Below are 19178 nucleotides of genomic sequence, written 5' to 3' on the forward strand. Positions count from 1 at the left end.
ATCATGTCTCACACACCACATGGGCAAATAAGGTAGTAAAATGTTAAAATGACTGTCATGGAAATATTGAAAATCTCTCTTCTCCTCTGTCATAGAAATATTGAAAATACTGTCTCTCCCCCTGAAGCCCCTCTCACCCCTCCCTTATCAACCATTTATCAGTACAAGAGCTGTCCTCAGGCAAATGCTAGCACACATGAGAGGTGACTAACCCAATTAACATGAGAGTGTGTTTTCCAGTGGCCCAGGCTTGTGACAAATTTACACCCAGCTAATAAAGATGTAGCCCCTGGCTTCAAAAGAACTCTACAGTTTGGCCGGCACCGTTGCGAAATATAGAATATCTAAAGTTCTATATATCCGACAATAATGGGGTCCATAATTTTATTGGCAGGGTCAGCTAAGGAACAAGATGCATAATTTTCCGTAGCTGTATGCCCCTCAAGTGAGCGGTAATGCAAATGTATCAGATAACAGACCACAGCTATGTCATGTGGTCTCTAAAGAAAAGTAAATGTATAATGGAAAATATGGTATCACTTTCAAGCTTCGGCAATCAACCAGCGATAAGTTATCACAGAAGCCAGATATTTTAATAAAAATAAGAAGGCTGGAGCCCAGGCCACATGATGTCAGCACAAGGGGTGTGTAGGCAGGTCTCCTTCTTTGGAATAAAAGACACAGACGAAGGTGGGTCAGTATTCATTGCCAGAGAATGTATATTTGTAAGCAAGGGGTCCCGTTCCATAAAGGTCATTGGAGCGCCTCCCTCCAGCTAAACTGAATTGTCTCTGCAATCTTTTTAGTAAGTAATTCTTTAATCCTGTTTATTTTTGTGTAACTGTACATTCTGTATTGTAAACGTCTCCTTTTGTAAAACCGTTTGTATATTTTTCATGAACACTGCCTCCCTTTTGGATTAAATATAAAATGTAATAGTGCTGGCAGCGAATAATAATAAGTGGGCTATCGTGAAGCTGGCAGTGACCGTACTCTGGCATATACACAAGTTTCATGCGTTGGAATCCGGAGGTGTGTATGCCATACCCTCACTGTGCGTTTGTCGATACCTACATAGTGAGTAATCGGGATCGTGTGTGCGCAAATCCCTGACGACAGCGGTGAGATATTGTGTGATCCCCCGATGTAGTTCATGACAATGACATTTACTGGTGAATGTATATTTCACCGTTGATAGCAATGCAAAAGTGCAAAAACTCATCAAAAATGCTACGTGTGAACATAGCCCAAGGTGTGGAAGAACATTTTTTTGGTGATTGTGAGTCTGTAAAAGTGGCATAATACTCTGACAACATTGTTCACAGCAGTGACCTGGGAGTCAGAGATGTTTCCAGGGGTCTTCCCCACGCTGTTTCCACGTCATTTTTTGGGCCCCCTGCAGACCTCTGAGGGGGGCTGCAGGAAAAATGCTCGAGTTTCTTAGTGATTTACATTGGGCTCGTTGCTCGGGTCGAGCACCTAAGCATTACGATTTGCTCGACCCAATGCACCTGAGCATTTTAGTGCTCGCTCATCACTAGTATAGATTCATAGTGGGATTTATTGCTTTATACCATGTATATTTATGTCATTTTTTATGCGGGGCTTTCACTCTCCCTGTCTTTCCATACTGCAATATATGCTTCTGTGATCAGCTGGCCACTTATTAAACACTAGTAATCATATTACCCAAATTGAATCTCTCTATGCAAGAGAGCGCAACACTTCGGATTCAATTATAACATACCAGTTCTATGATAATTTCATCACAGAAAAACGATTGAAGTGCATGATATAAAGTAATCTCTTTATTAAATAACATTTAAAATAATAAACTACAGAAAAAATGTTAAAAAGGTACCTCCAATCAAACGGGGAGACCCACACAGAGAGAAAATTCAAAACTTAATTAATAATAATGACGTAATAATCTGAAATTACACACGGTGCCTGTAAGAGGAGCAGCAGATTAAGCTTTCTTCTAATGTTGATCACAACAAAAATGGAACTAAACTGAGTCATGTTCTAATAATTCAAGTAATTATTAAATAAATGGAAATAGTTATACAAATCTTAATATAATTAACATATATGCAGCTATAAACAATCAAAAAAGTATATTCCCATATTGGCATAATTTGCTTATATGCGACTGTGAATCATTAAAAAAGTATATTCTTACGATTAAAATATATGTACATATTGACTCAAAATAATCAAACAATTTTTAATTCCAAATCTTCTTTTTGAGAAATGTGGTGCAGCTCGCTTTTATGAAATGCTGTGCAGCTCGCTTTTATGAAATGCGGTGCAGCTCGCTTTTATGAAATGCGGTGCAGCTCGCTTTTATGAAATGCGGTGCAGCTCGCTTTTATAGAGTGCTGCAGAATCAGATGAGGCCAAGCATTGCCCATTATCTAGTCAGGCTGGCAGCATGTACTTATATTTAATGTAACTTACCCAAACAGACAGCGCTGTAAACACGGATATACCAAGCATAGAAAAAGGGAAAAGGAGAGTCAGTTTACCGGTGAATAAAGCCGTCCTCTATTGGGAATGATATCGCACGGAGACGCCCTGGTTCAGGTCAAGCAAATGCACAGGGAAAAAGAGGAAATGTCCGGCGATAAAATAAAAGTATCTCACTTTATTGATTCCTTTAAAACAATTCTGAGTAGGAGAAACCCAACCAACACATTACAGCTCGATCTATCTAGATCATGACTAAGACTTTCTAAAGTTGTGTTGGTTGGATTTGTTCTATTCAGGATTATTTTAAAGGAATCAATAAAGGAAGATACTTTTATTTTATCGCTGGACATTTCCTCTTTTTCCCTGTGTAAACACCGATACTGCTAACACATGATCTGCTAAGACAGTTAATCAGACAGTGCCTAGATATATGCCATGTGGCTATCTTAGCAAAATACTGAGTGTAAAGATGGTATAAAGGAATTACCTGTCAGATCAGAGACCAGGCCATGTGTGAACACTGAGTTTGCTCCCCTCATCCTGACACGCGTTTCTCCTTGCTTCTTCCTGTCGGCATGTCAGGGTGGGGAGCATCACGACTATTTAAAGTTTAGGCAGCCAATCAAAGCACTCGCTGATTAAGCACAGCGCTATTCCCCCAATACTGGGCCTATCCAATTCGGCCACGTCACTACTCAAAACTCCGCCCTCTGACATGACGTCTCATGTCCCAGTTCCTTTCCTTTCTCCTCAGTTAGGTTGGTGGGAACTTCTTCTTGTTTAATTTATTATTCTCCTTAGTTCTCCTTATTTTTCCTTTGTGCATGTGCTTTAAGTTTCCTCTGCCTATATCCTCGTATCCCTCTGCACACTTTCCCTCTCCTAGTTATCTGTGCACAGTGGCCTTTTAGGGAGTCAGGTCAGAGGTGGTGTTTTCAGTTCTGCAGCTAGGGATTGTTTGGTCTGTACAGGGACCTGTAGGGTGTGGGTTTAGCTCCTCGGTGTTGTAGGCTTTACTATTCCCGTTACCAGTGTATGAGTGAGTTACATACATAAGATTTGTTTGTAATAAAGAAAAAGATTAGTTTTGCTAAGTCTAAGTATGATACCAGTATGAAACATGTAATGAGGGACAGTTATCACCCCTTTCATTGAAAATAAGCTCTGAAGGCAGATTCTGAGGGCGATCATTTACATCAGATTGCATATATCAAGGTATCGTATTATTCAATGTTCTAGGACCTGCATACCCATATAAGTGGCTTAGGAGGGTTGATCTTACCGACAGATTCCCTTTACACATATTTTTCAAGATTAAAGAAAAAAAAAAAAATCAATAAAAAAGTTTAACATCACCATAATCATATAGACCTGGAGAATGATGTTGACCATATCATATTTTACAATGCCATTAATGTTGAAACCAATATCCTTCACACGTCCCTCCCCTCAGAAGAAAACAAAAATAAGAGGATTTGCGTTTATTCACTACATGTGTCAGATGCACTGCTGGGAAGGGATGCCATTTTAAAGTTCACCTCAGTTATCAGGAAAGTCAGAATCAGTCCTGCAACCAGTCCTCAATTACAATGTCCACATGTCAGTATTACATTGCAGTCATCCAGGACAAGGCATTTTGGTGACCAAGGCAGATAATGCCAATGGCACCCCATCCCCAAGCAAAGGAATGGGTCAGAGAGTAAGGTAATATGACCCCTAACACATCCCCCTGCCCAGATTGGTCAGGTACCAAGATCTGATTAGACTTGCAAAGCCATTATAATGTGGTGATTGCAATTTCAGAGTTACATATAGAATCATTCAATGTTAAGGGCCACTTAAAGAATTCCAGGGACAAATGGCGATATAAATCTCTGACATTCTATATTTTAAATGTCAGACCCATGCATAGTCATGGAAACTAATATAGCTAACTATAATGGGGGCCATTTGGTTTGAATTATGCAAAAAATACAGCTTACAATGAAAATGATGTTGTTTCTGGTGCTATATTCCTGTCCTGATAGTGGTTCTGATTACATATTCATGTAGTGATGGTTGTTCTGGTGCTATATTCATGTACTACTGATGGCTCTGGTGATGTGTTCAAGTACTGATGGTGTTCTAGTGCATTCATCACCAGAACCATCATTAGTATATTAATATGAAGCCAAAATCATCATTAGTATATAAACAGAACTTTAGAGTCATTAATAGTACATGAATATGAAACCAGAATCACCATCAGGAAATAATAGGTTACCAGAACCACCATCAGTAAAAAAAAAATAAAAACACCAGTACCCTCATCATGTACATCAGGGGCTCTCCAAAAGCGAAATGGCATCCGCTAATTATTCCAGCAAATTTTGCATTCAAAATGTCAAATGGTGCTCCTTCCCTTCCGAGCTCTGCCGTGCGCCCAAACAGTAATTTTCCCCCACATATGGAGTATCGGCTTGCTAAGGAGAAATTGCACAACAAATTTTGAGGTCCATTTTCTCCTGTTACCCTTGTAAAAATATTAAAAATTTCTGAAGTCACTCACCTCCCTCCCTCCTTTTTCTTATTACACAAATTCCCAGTAACACAAGCAGCTGACACTCTTAGATGCAGGATTGTACAATAGACAAAGATGTGAACCATCTTAGTTAACCACTCTACCCCCCAACGCTGTTTGCACCTTCATGACCAGGCTAAATTTTACAATTCTGACCAGTGTCACTTTATGAGGTGTAGGGATGGTACTCACTCAGGTGCGGTTTGAGGCAAACATGAGGCATGCTCCTTTAAATGTCTGTAACGGTTTACTAGCTTCATAAACCGTTCAAAGGGAAAATGCAAACAAAACAGCCTTTAGTGGAGGCAAAAACAAAGATAACAGTTCTTTTACCAAAGTCTCTGGATGGCCAGCGCTGTGGTCACACAGGCTGGTGTAGCGTCCAGTGTCCTGGCTTGGTCTGGAGACAAAACATACACAGGAGACCTTCTCCCTCCAAGCACACAGACCATGGGGCAAACAACAGCCTCCATTTTATAGGCTGTTAACCACACCCAGAGGTGAGGTATGTGGGTAGCTGGACCCGCCCATTCTCTCCTAGCTACCTGTAACCCGGCTCCCAGGTGAACCAAACGATCCTCTTAGTGCTTATGTGCCCTAGAGAAACACTCCGGGTTACATCACAGAGACCAGCCATCTCTGTGACACATGCCTCGCATTGACTACGCAACCATTAGCCACCTTACAGAGGTAATAACTTTGGAAAACTTCAACGGATCCCACTGATTCTGAGATTGTTTTTTGTGATGTATTGCATTTCATGACAGTGGTAAATTTTCTTCGATATCACTTACGTTTATTTGTGAAAAAAATTTGGCCAGCCACAATTTCGAAAATGTTGCAATTTTAAAACTTTGAATTCTTATGCCCTTAAATCAGCGAGATATATGTCACACAAAACAGTTAATATACAACATTTCCTACATGTCTACTTTACATCAGCACAATTTTTGAAACAATTTTTTTTTGTTAGGAAGTTATAAGGTTTAAAAGTTGACCAGCGATTTCTCATTTTTCCAACAAAATTTACAAAAACATTTTTTTGGGGACCATGTCACATTTGAAGTGACCTTGAGGGGTCTGTATGACAGAAAACACTCAAAAGTGATACCATTCTAAAAACTGCAACCCACAAGGTGCTCAAAACCACATTCAAGAAGTTTATTAACCCTTCAGGTGCTTCACAAGAATTTTTGGAATGTGGAAAAAAATGAAAAAATAATGTGAAAATAAAAAATTGAGTATTTCTCACAAAAAAATTATTTTAGCCCCAATTTTTTATTTTCAAAAGGGTAAAAGGAGAAATTGCATCATACAATTTGTTGTGCAATTTCTCATGAGTACGCTGATACCCCAAATGTGAGAAGAAACTACTGTTGGGGTGCACGGCAGAGCTCAGAAAGGAAGGAAGGAGTGATGTTTTGGAACGCAGACTTTGATGGAATGGTGTCACCGGTGTGTCAGAAGTGACAGACAGTCGCCCTGCAGTTGGTTGCAGAAGATCTCTTCATTTGGCATTACAGACACCTTAGATCTGTCTCACTCTAGGACACAGCAGCTACCTTCCTCTTGCTAATTAATACCCTGGCCTGAGTGTATAAATACTTTCACTTTGCAATAGGAAGGCACTGGTGATAATCACATGTTTCCCGGTGATTGCTTGGAGCTCTCAAACTGCTATTTCCTCTGTGGTGATAGGAGGACGGAGTTATCACTCTGAAGTCGCTAAAGCTAAGCTACTATCCTTTGTCTCCCTTGTTGTCTTTAGTAGTCAGTGGGGATCGACTAGTGCTCATCCCCACCCCGTTCCGATCCAGGGCTTAGTGCTAGGGTAATACAGGGTTTAGGTTCCTGTGCGCGATTGATGAGGAACAAATATAGGGATGTTTAGGGAAGAAAGGGTGATATCAGATCAGCCTAGGAAGTCTCCATGTCCCCTTTCCCTTTGTGTTGCACTTAGTCTTTCCCACACCTGGTGTGACAAATGGTCTGCAGGTGGCATGTAATGTTTGTAGAGCCCCTGATGTGCCAAAACAGTGGAAACCCCCGAAAAGTGACCCCATTTTGAAAACTTAGACCCCTCAAGGAATTTATCTAACATGTGGTGAGAACCTTGTACCCCCAGGTGCTTACAAATTTGATCTGTGAAAACGAAAAATGAAAAGATTTTTCCTAGAAAAAAAATTTTTAGCCCCAAATTTTTCATTTTCACAAGCTTAGCAGGAGAAAATGTACCCCAAAATTTGTTGTGCAATTTCTCCTGAGTATACGGATACCCCATCATATGTAGTCAAAAATTGCTTTTGAGGCACAGTGCAAAGCTCAGAATGGAAGAAGCGCCATATTGAAGTTCAGATTTTGCTGGAAAGGTCTGAGGAGGCCATGTCACATTGGCTGAGCCCCTGTGGTGCCAGAACAACAGAAACCCCCCATATGTGACCTCATTTTACAAACTACACCCCCCAATGAATTAATCTAGGGGTGCAGTGATCATATTGAGACCACATGTGCCTCAGAATTATATATCATTGGGCGATGATAAAAGAATAAATTACATTTTTACCACTAAAATGTTGCTTTAGCCCCAAGTTCTTAATTTTTCTTAGGGCTAATAGAAGAAATTTTTACAACAAACTGAGGTCCATTTTTCCTGAGTGCACCAATGCCCTACATGTAATAGGAAATACTTTTCAGGCACAGTGCAAAGCTCAGAAGTGAAGGAGCGCCATATTATAGTGCAGATTTTATTGTTCTGGTTTGTGGATGCCATAACCTGCTGGGAGTGCCCCTGAGGTTATCTAGGGGTGCAGTGATCATATTGACACTCTGCGTGTGTCACAGAATTTTATACCATTGGGCAGTGAAGAAAAAATAATTACATTTTTACCACCAAAATTTTGTTTTAGCCCCAGATTTTACATGTTCACACAGGAAAGTGAGTAAAAATTGCACAAAAATACGTCCACAATTTCTGCTGAACGTGGCAATATCCCATTGTGTACAGTACTGCTTAGCCACACAGCGAGACTCGGGATGGACAGCGAACTATTTGCCTCCTGTAGACAGATTTTCCTAGAATTGTTTGTGGACTCCTTATACAGAGCCCCGAAGTGCTAGAAGAGCAAAATTCCCCCTCAAGTAACCCCATTTTGGAAATTATGCTCCTTTGGGAATTTATCTACAGGTGTAGAGATGATTTTGTCTCCATGGGAGTTTTCCAGAAACAAGCAGCAGTGGATGTTGCTGAGTGAAAATTGCAAACAGCCTTTGTATTAGCCAGTACTTTGTAGTGCCCAGCTCATGCATCTGTTCAATGGAGTCTTTTTTAGAAGTGGACAAAACTGTGGCCGACGGCACTTTTATGCATGCCTAAAATGGCGTATACCGCAGGATCACAGGCCAGACGGCGTGCACAGTGCCTTCATCTGCCTCATTATATGGAATCTTCCGCTGGGGAATTCTGTCTGAATCACGTATTTCAGAGATTTATATAGAAACCACGGTGTAAGCGCTCAGCACAGGATAAACATGAGCAGAGCCTTACGGCAATCTTTGTGAGGCAGAATGAATAAATCAACAGCAGGTAAAGAATTGGTTTTGTTTATTTTTTACGTTATTTTTTGTGCGGTATAAGGCTATGTGCCCACGATTCAGGAATGCTCAGGACTTGTTCCTGAGTGTTTCTGCATCTCTCTGGCAGAAAAAACGCATGCAGATTGTACATGCATTTTTCCAGCCAAACACACGCGGATGTGAAGCGTTCTAAACATGCATTTCCGCATGCGGGTTGACAAGCGCTTTCCAAGCGATTTTAGCATCACTTGGAAAGTGCTTGTCAACTAGGTCACACTATATAAATCCATGCAAACAGCATGGACTTATATAGTGTGACCTTAAGAATGTTTAAAAATAAAAAAATAAATCTATACTTACCTTCCGATGGCCCCCGGAGTCTTGCTTCGCTCCTCCTGGCTGCCGGCAACTCGCGGTACACTGAAGGACCTGCCGTCACATGACTATGACGTCAGCGCAGGTCCTTCAGTCCCCCGCGAGCTGCCGGCAAAGGAGGACAAGAGCAGCGGGGGCCGTCAGAAGGTAAATATGATATATATTTTTTATTTTATTCTTGTTTTTTACATGTTCTATGGTACCCGGGTCCGGAGGAGAGTTTCCTCTCCTCCACACCCGGGAACCATCCGCACATTGGAACGCATGGATTCCGCTTCTACAGATGCAGTGATGCATAATCCATGCGTTCCAATGCAAGTCAATGGAGGCAATTACTCTGCGTGTCCGCAAAATTAATGGACATGCTGCGTATTTTTCCGCAGTGATAAACCACAGCGGAAATTTACGCAGCATGTGCACAGCACATGCTGATTATCATTGGGGAACATGGCACGCCTTCTACCATGCATTTTTTAACCGTTTCTGCAGTGTTTTTGCCACTGCGGAAAAGCTTAAAAAACACATCGTCGGCACACAGCCTAAGTGGTTAGACAACTTTATTCTTCGGGTCGGTGCGATTACAGAGATACCAGCTTTATATCAGATTTTTATGCTTGGCTGCTGTCACACACTAAAAGACGCTTTTTTTTGTAAAAACTAGTTTTTGCATCTCCATATTTTGAGAGCTGTAATATTTCCATATTTTGGCCGACAGTCATGTAAGGGCTTGTTTTTTGCGGAATGAGTTGATGTTTTTATTGATACCATTTTTAGGCACACTAAATTTTTTGATTCAATTCTATTCAGATTTGTGGGAGGCAGAATGAACAAAACTCAGCAATTCAGGAATTGGTTTTTTTTTATGTCGTTCCACTTGTGGTAAAATTGATAAGATGATTTTACTCTTTGGGTCAGCACGATTACAGAGTTTTTAATGTTTTGCCGCTTTTACACAATAAAAACTATTTTATAGAAAAAATAATTACTTTTGCATTGCTGTATTCTGAGAGCTATAACTTTTTTTATTTTTCAGCTGATGGAGCTGTATGATGGCTTTTTTTTTTGCAGGACAAGATGAAATTTTCAATGATACTATTTTTATTTACATTATCTTTTTGATCGCATCTTATTCCACTTTATGTTTGGCAGTATGATGAAAAAGCCTAGTTTTTAGCCCCCCACTTTTTTTTTTTTTACAGTGTTCATTGACGGGGTTAATTAGTGTGACAGTTTTATGGGGCAAGTCGTTTTGGACGCAGCGATACCAAACGTGTATTTTTTTTTTTACATAAAAGTACAATACATATATTTTTTGTATTATTTTAAAACTTATTTTTTATATTTATTTTTTAAATTTTTTATACTTTTTCACTTTTAATAGTCTGATCGCCTTATAACTGTCAGATCTAACTTGTGTCAGTGCAGATCATGCACTGCGCATGATCTACCTAACTTGCTAGCGCCTGGTGACCCGGATATCAAGATGACGACATTGGGTCACTATGGCAACGATCGGGCTCCTCCGACTTTACGTGGAGGCACCGATCCAAGAGCAGAGGGGGCTCCCTCCCTCTGCCTGCCAGCTAAATGCTGCGATTGTTAAAGTGCAGGGAGCGGTGTGGGCACCGCTCCTGGTATTGAGTTCCGGGTGTCAGCTGTCAGAATCAGCTGACATCCGGCAGCGATCGTGCGCACACAGCCTGTATGTGCGCAAAATCACCCGGAAATTCTCAGTACATCCCAGGTCAGGAAGCACTTCCCAACCAGGACGTACTGAGATCGCCTAAGGTCGGTAAGGGGTTAAAGTGCATGAAGACCTTTTGATGCCCATAAGACTGAAAGAAGATGCCTTAAAGAGATTTAAAGTAGAAAGGAGAACTCTTTTCAAAGAGTTGGACAACAAAAAGGGTACATGTGTTTATACATAAACAGGGCAGGGCCTTTTGTCCACAGAAAAAGGCCTTTTAAGTTTTGGAGAAGCTTAAAGCAGATTCCTCACACTCTTTAGAAATGGCTATTGTCACCCTGCATACATATTCCTTTTATCAGAACAGCTTCAGCAGACAGTATGTCTGCGAAATAAAATATAGAATACTACAATTTATACAAATCTGATATTAATGAGACATAGATTTTCAGCACAGGGGCTAAAAGGGAAAGAAGACACAATTTTTCAGAACTGTAACCCCTACCAATGAGCCACAAATCCACAGTATTCAGATAACTGACAACAGCTATGCCATGTTTACTATCTAAGTGAAGATAAAATCCCAATGGAAAATATGGCATCAATCTTGAACTTTTGGGATCATCCGGAGAGGCGTTATCACATAAGTTGGGGATTTCATAAAATCATGAATGGCTGAGACCAGCCTATAACTTGACCTATGTGAGGTCATCATGGGGGAGTGTGTGGGTGGGAATCAGGAGTTGATAAAAGATCAAGCCAAATCATGATCTGGGTTCCTGTAGAGCAGTGTTTCTCAACTCCAGTCCTCAGGACCCCGCAACAGGCCATGTTTTCAGGATTTCCTTAGTATTGCACAGGTGATGGAAGTTCTCTCACCTGTGCAATACTAAGGAGATCCTGAAAACATGATCTGTTGTGGGGTCCTGAGGACTGGAGTTGAGAAACACTGCTGTAGAGAGATACATTTCGGTGTCTGCATGATTCCCGTCCACTGGACGTTCTTCAAACGAAGCGCTTTCCTTTGGTAGGCCGAATCATACCTGTGATGGTCGTAGTAAGTTTCTTTTTTATTATTTTCATTTTATGTAATTGTATACAGTATTGTTTTGTCCCCTTTGTAAAATCTTTTGTATATTTTTCATTGGAATTAAATATAACATTTAACAGTTCTGTTCCTTTTGTTCTGTAACCGTGCCTCAAAGCCATACACTATCCAATCGGCCTTATAAACGATTGGTGATGGCAGCGAGTAGTCTGGAGTTATCATGGAGTTAGCGGTGATTGTTCGGGGTTATATACACATATTCCATGTTTTGGAATCCGGAGGTGTATATACCATACGCTCACTGTTAGTTTTCTGATAACCGGTCTGTTAGTGCAAACAGCCTGTGGCCTCCAATCATCAGCCAATCGTGTAATTGTCCGGCCGATAGGGGGCAGCAGAGAGTTGTTCACTCAAGAGATCACAGTGGGTGGTTTTGAATGACCTTCCCAGACTGTAATAGGTAATAAATCACTAACAGGTTATAAAATACATTTTTTGTGCAAAAAAAGTTTAATGTGAATTTTTTCCTTCCACATTCCATTAATTCTTGTGAAGAACATTAAGGGCTAATAAAAATCTTGAATGTGGTTTTGAGCACCTTGTGGGTTACAGTTTTTAGAGTGGTGTCACTTTTGGGTATTTTCTGTCATACAGTCACCTCAAAGTCACTTCAAATGTGATGTGGTCTCTAAAAAAATGTTTTTGTAAATTTTGTTGGAAAAATGAGAAATCGCTGGTCAACTTTTAACCCTTACAACTTCCTAACAAAAAATATTTTGCTTCAAAAATTGTATGGATGTAAAGTAGACATGTGGGAAATGTTATTTATTTACTATTTTGTGTGTCATAACAGCGCTCTGATTTAAGAGCATAAAAATTAAAAGTCTGAACTTTGCTAAATTTTCACCAAATTTCCATTTTTTTTCACAAATAAACGCAAGTCATATCAAACAAATTTTACCACTGTCATGAAGTACAATATGTCACAAAAAAACACTCTCAGAATCAGTTCCAGAGTAAAATTTGGCCTGGTCATGAAGGTGAAAACAGGCTCGGGGGATAAAGGGGTTATGAAGATACAACTTTTGGTTCAAATATTTCTAACATTCAGAACATGAAAAAGGCTTCGCCCCTGTGTGAATTATTTGGTGGTTAACTAAATGTGATTTCTGTGTAAAATCTTTGCCACATTCTGAACAGGAGAAAGGCTTCTCCCCAGTGTGAGTTCTCTGGTGGTTAACTAAATGTGATTTTTGTGTAAAATATTTCCCACATTCTGAACAGGAGAAAGGCTTCTCCCCTGTGTGAGTTCTCTGGTGGTTAACAATACTTGATTTCTGTGTAAAATATTTCCCACATTCTGTACAGGAAAAAGGCTTCTCCCCTGTGTGAGTTTTCTGGTGGTTATCAAAACTTGATTTCCGTGTAAAATATTTTCCACATTCTGAACAGGAAAAAGGCTTCTCCCCTGTGTGAATTCTCTGGTGCTTAACCAAATCAGATTTCTGGTTAAAACATTTCCCACATTCTGAACATAAAAAACGTGTCTCCCCTGTATGAATTCTCTGGTGGTTATCAAAACTTGCTTTCCGTGTAAAATACTTCCCACATTCTGAACATAAAAAAGGCTTCTCCCCTGTATGAATTCTCTGGTGCTTAACCAAATCAGATTTCTGGTTAAAACATTTCCCACATTCTGAACATGAAAAAGGTTTCTCCCCTGTGTGAGTTCTTTTGTGTATAGCAAGAAACCATTTATGGTTAAAATATTTCCCACATTCTGAGCAGGAAAAGGGCTTCTCCCCTGTGTGGGTTCTCTGGTGCGTAACAAAATTTGATTTCTGGTTAAAACATTTCCCACATTCTGAACATGAAAAAAGCTTCTCCCCTGTGTGAGTTCGCTGATGTACAGCAAGTGTTGATTTGTCTGTAAAACATTTCCCACATTCTGAACAGGAAAAAGGCTTCTCCCCTGTGTGAATTCTCTGGTGCCTAACAAAAGCTGATTTCTGGTTAAAACCTTTCCCACACTCGGAACAAGAAAATCTATTTTCCACTGTATGAATTTTTGGATGTTTAAAAGACATTTCAGGGGGAAAACTATTTCCATATTCTGAACATGAAAATGGCTTATTTGCTTTAGGAGCAGTTTGTTTTTTAATGCTTATTTTGTGACTTTGATTTTCCTTAGTAGTCGGTAATGAATCAGAAGACAGGACCTCTTTCAAAGGATCAGATGACAGATCTTTGCTGTGAAGGGATGATGGTATATCTGGAGCAATGGCATTCACCTCAATTGTATCCTGTGGGATCTCGAGATCATCTGATTTAAAAACTGAAGATGTCGGCAGTCCCTCTGATCTCCTGGTACAGTGATCTGCTAAGAATAAAACCAAGTATTATTTTTGAATAAAATATCCTTGAATTTTATATTTTTGAACATTTCTACTTAAACTCTCTCTAGAAACAGCAAATTGTTAAAAATATTGAATTTTTCACCAAGACAATGACCGTTCACAGTCTAATAGAAAATCTCATAGGATGAACCAGTACACACGGAGCGTGGTGTTCAACTGAGTTCATTCTGCCTCCCAAATTTGTTATAAAAATCCACCAAACAATGTTATGTTGGCGAAAATAATACCAATAATAACTTCTACACATCTTGCAAAAAAACAAGTCCCCACTCAGGTCCATCATCTGTCAGTGGAAAAACAAAGGTTTGAACATCATTATTGGCTCAAAGGCTCTTGAAAAGCAACATGGCTTCCATAAACCAATCCAGCAATATTCGCTCTCCCAAAGTCATATCATCTCTTGCTTTTCAGCCTCGCAGTGCGCCCAAACCACATTTAGCATCCATGTATTTGGCATTACTATAGTGAGAAGAACCCACTTAATTTACAGTGTGTGTCTCCAGGAGCACAATCTGGGCACTATGTGTTGGGCAATAAAATGGCAATTTTTACTCTTCAGCATCCACTGCGTGCTAATTTCCAGAAAGTGGCTGTGAAGTCAATATAGTCACTACTCCTATAGATTAATTCACTGAGGGTTATAATTTCCAAAATTGAGTCACTTTATGGGGATTTCTACTGCTCTGGTTTTCTGCCATTTTTTTTCATGTTGGGGCTTCGGCAAATGGTGGGTCCCATTTCATCTGGGATCTGCTCCTGCGACATCTGCTTCTGCCACTAGGTGCTGCCTTATTCATCCTGCAGGCAGCGCTGGTGATGGAGGAGATGTCGGATCCAGAAGCTCTGGGTGGTGCAGGCTCTGTCCAGCCACTAAGATTAGGGTGCCTGGGACCTGTAGTACCTTCCCATCTGGCAGTATGTGTGTGTGTCCTGTACAGCTGGAGTAATCTGGTCCCTGCTTCAGCCCATATGCAAGCATCACACCCTACAAAAGCTATAAGCATTGTGGGGTTTCTACTCACTTGGGTGCGTTGGCAGGCAAACAAGAAGCATGTTCCTTTAAATGTCCATGTTGGCTTATAAATTCATAAACCAGGCAAAAGCAAAAGGAATACAAACAGCCTCTAGTTCAGGCAAAAACAAAGTAAAGATTCCTTAAGGCAAAGTCTCTGGTTTGCCAGTCCTGTGGGCACACAAGCTGGGTGGCATCCAGGTCACTGGCTCAGTCGGAAGACCACAACACACAGGAGGCCTTCTCCCTCCAAACACACAGAACATGTGCCAAACAACGGCCTCCATTTTATATTTTAACCACACCCAGAGGTGAGGTATGTGGGTAGGTAGAACCGCCTATCTCTCCAACTACCCGTAACCCGGTCCCAGATACACCAAACAGTCCTCTTAGTGCTTAAGTGTACTAGAGTAACATTCCGAGTTACATCACAGAGGACAGCCATCTCTGTGATACCTACCTCCTATAAACTACGTGTCCGTTAGCCCCCTTAAGCATATTGTCGTAAGCTTCCAGAAACAGCCTAGTTTTCCTCTGGTTCAGTCCTCCTGTTGTGGCCCCTGCCCGTTTACTGACTACTCTTGAGTCTTCTGATTTTGTATTTTCACTGCCCTCATGGTTATGACCCGGCTACCTGACTATTCTTCTTCCCATCTCACACCACAGAACAGCAGATACCACCATGGCCCAAGCCTAGGGGTCTCCGTGCAAGTCCAAATCCATGTAGTGTAGAATGATTAAAGGTTAATGAGCAAGATAATCCATGGGATCTGGAAAATAGAGTAGATAGCGCCAAGACTGTTTGTGGTAGCCATCTTTTGAGCTGCAAGGTGACCAAGAACAGTGCCCCCAATACATTGTGTCTGCAAACAGCAAGATCTGCATTCGAATAGCTAAATGGCGCTCCTTCCCTTCTTAACCTTCCATGTGCCCAGACAGTAGTGTATAACCGTATATAGGGGATTGTTGGATTCAAGAAAAGTTGGAAAATAATTTGTAAGGTCCAATTGTTTACCATTATCCTTTGTGAAGAATTCCAAAGTTATCACCACATAAAGTGACACAAGTCAGATTTGAAGAATGGGGCTGATTAGGAACACAAAACTGTCTGCAGGAAGTGGTTAAATCACAGTATAGACAATAACACATCTACTAAAATGATCAAACTGAACAGTCTTCACCAGTAAAAATTGAGTAACTAGTGGTGAAACCTCTCTGGGGTAATTAGAGTATGGGGCTCGGTGGCTCTTGGCAATCTAAACTCTCGTAAGGGACAATATTTTATGTCAGATGAGTTTCAAGAAGAAATATTAGACCTTGAGGCCGAGTTCACACGATGCGTTTTTAATGCGTTTCCGCTGCGTTTTTGCAGCTGCGTAAACGCCGCGGAAACGCATTAAAAACGCATGGTAGAAGGGCAGCAATGTTCCCCAATTGAAATCCGCATGTGCTGTGCCCATGATGCGGATTTTTCCGCAGCGTAAACGCGGCGCTCAAAAATACGCAGCATGTCCATTAATTTTGCGGAAACGCTGCGTTTTCGCCACCATTGACTTGCATTAGAACGCGCCAATTCTGCAAGACTGCATCTGTACTTGCATAATTGATGCGTTCTAATGTGCGGATGGTACCCGGGTGTGGAGGAGAGGAGAGTCTCATCCACTCCCAGGTACCATTAAAAAATCTGTAAAAAAAAGAATAAAATAAAAAATAAATGTATACTTACCTTCTGTTGGCCCGCTCACCGCTCCTGCTTGGTTCCCGGCACTTTGCAGTGAGTTGAAGGACCTGCGCTGACGTCAGAGTCATGTGACGGGTCACGTGACGCTGACGTCGGCAGGTCTTTCAATTCAAAGTTGCCGGCGAGGGAGAACGGAGTGAGCGGGACAGCGCGGGCCATCGGAGGTAAGTATATACACTCTCTCGGGTCACACTATATAAATCCATGCTGTTTGCATGGATTTATATAGTGTGACCTAGTTGTCAAGCACTTTCCAGGTGATGCTAAAATCGCCTGGAAAGCGCTTGTCAATCCACATGCGGAAACGCATGTGAATCTGCATGTATTCCGCAGGAAAAACGCATGCACAATCTGCATGCGTTTTTTCTGCCAGGGAGATGCAGAAATGATGCAGAAATTTTCTGCTTCATTTCTGCATCGCGTGCACATACCCTGAAAGAGAACTTTTTATAATACTGCAGAGCTGAGGTGTCTTAAATTTAGCTTACAGATATATCACGGCACACGTGTAATGTTTATGTTGTTTATCGTTAACCAAACCAGTTTGGACGTCCTGCCGAGATGTTCCCTTGACTCGCGTTTCATGATCAGCTTCTCCCGAGGGCATCCACACTTGTTTGTCTTGCTTTATATACTTATATTTGTTACATGACACTGCCATCTATGCACCAGCACTTTTACTAGTGTTGCTGTGTTCTGTGGTCTCCTATGTGCCTTGTATAGCTTTTGAATGAATTCTAGGTATTTATACCTTTTGTCCATACTTCATTTCACTTGACTTTGAATGAGCTAATGTCGGCCTATTATGATTATACACAGCATGCAGAATTATTAGGCAAATTAGTATTTTGATCACATGATACTTTTTATACATGTTGTCCTACTCCAAGCTGCATAGGCTTGAGAGCCAACTACCAATTAAGTAAATCTGGTGATGTGCATCTCTGTAATGAGGAGGGGTGTTGACTAATGACATCAGCACCCTATATAAGGTGTGCTTAATTATTAGGCAACTTCCTCTCCTTTGGCAAAATGGGTCAGAAGAGAGATTTGACGGGCTCTGAAAAGTCCAAAATTGTGAGATGTCTTGCAGAGGGATGCAGCAGTCTTGAAATTTCCAAACTTTTGAAGCGTGATCACTGAACAGTCAAGCGTTTCATGGCAAATAGCCAACAAGCTCGCAAGAAGCGTATTGGCCAAAAAAGGCGCAAAATAACTGCCCATGAATTGAGGAAAATCAAGTGGGAAGCTGCCAAGATGCCATTCGCCACCAGTTTTGCCATATTTCAGAGCTGCAACGTTACTGGAGTATCAAAAAGCACAAGGTGTGCGATACTCAGGAACATGGCCAAGGTAAGGAAGGCTGAAAAACGACCACCTTTGAACAAGAAACATAAGATAAAACGTCAAGAAAGGGCCAAGAAATATCTTAAGACTGATTTTTCAAAGGTTTTATGGACTGATGAAATGAGAGTGACTCTTGATGGGCCAGAGGCTGGATCAGTAAAGGGCAGAGAGCTCCACTCCGACTCAGACGCCAGCATGGTGGAGGTGGGGTACTGGTATGGGCTGGTATCATCAAAGATGAACTTGTGGGACCTTTTCGGGTTGAGGATGGAGTGAAGCTCAACTCCCAGACCTACTGCCAGTTTATGGAAGACAACTTCTTCAAGCAGTGGTACAGGAAGAAGTCCGTATCGTTCAAGAAAAACATGATTTTCATGCAGGACAATGCTCCATCACATGCATCCAACTACTCCACAGCGTGGCTGGCCAGTAAAGGTCTAAAAGAAGAAAAAATAATGACATGGCCCCCTTGTTCACCTGATCTGAACCCCATAGAGAACCTGTGTTCCATCATAAAATGTGAGATCTACAGGGAGGGAAAACAGTACACCTCTCGGAACAGTGTCTGGGAGGCTGTGGTGGCTGCTGCACGCAATGTTGATCAAAAACAGATCAAGCAACTGACAGAATCTATGGATGGAAGGCTGTTGAGTGTCATCATAAAGAAAGGTGGCTATATTCATCACTAATTTTTGGGGTTTTTGTTTTTGCGTGTCAGAAATGTTTATTTCTAAATTTTGTGCACTGATATTGGTTTACCTGGTGAAAATAAACAAGTGAGATTATATTTGGTTTTTATTAAGTTGCCTAATAATTCTGCACAGTAATAGTTACCTGCACAAACAGATATCCTCCTAAGATAGCCAAATCTAAAAAAAAAACTCCCCAACTTCCAAAAATATTAAGCTTGGATATTTATGAGTCTTTTGGGTTGATCGAGAACATA

General features: G+C 40.9%; 1 protein-coding gene across 4 annotated transcripts in view; it reads right to left on the bottom strand.

The window, feature by feature from the left end:
* Nucleotides 1-19178, bottom strand: part of LOC141192327 (uncharacterized) — an 85686-nt gene that overhangs the window by 43141 nt on the left and 23367 nt on the right. For 2 of the 4 annotated variants that reach the window (XM_073661829.1, XM_073661828.1), the window contains one exon: nucleotides 12420-14095. The exons of 1 other annotated variant lie outside the window; for it this stretch is intronic. In XM_073661829.1, the coding sequence (XP_073517930.1) occupies nucleotides 12816-14095 (1280 nt within the window). In that variant the 3' untranslated portion in view covers nucleotides 12420-12815. Of the gene's footprint in view, nucleotides 1-12418; nucleotides 14096-19178 lie in introns of those variants that run through there. One more of the 4 variants, XM_073661830.1, reaches the window with a different exon arrangement.

Source organism: Phyllobates terribilis, unplaced genomic scaffold, assembly GCF_046119375.1.
Source record: "Phyllobates terribilis strain yellow unplaced genomic scaffold, ASM4611937v1 Scaffold_60__1_contigs__length_8166268, whole genome shotgun sequence".
Taxonomy (NCBI): Eukaryota; Metazoa; Chordata; class Amphibia; order Anura; family Dendrobatidae; genus Phyllobates; species Phyllobates terribilis.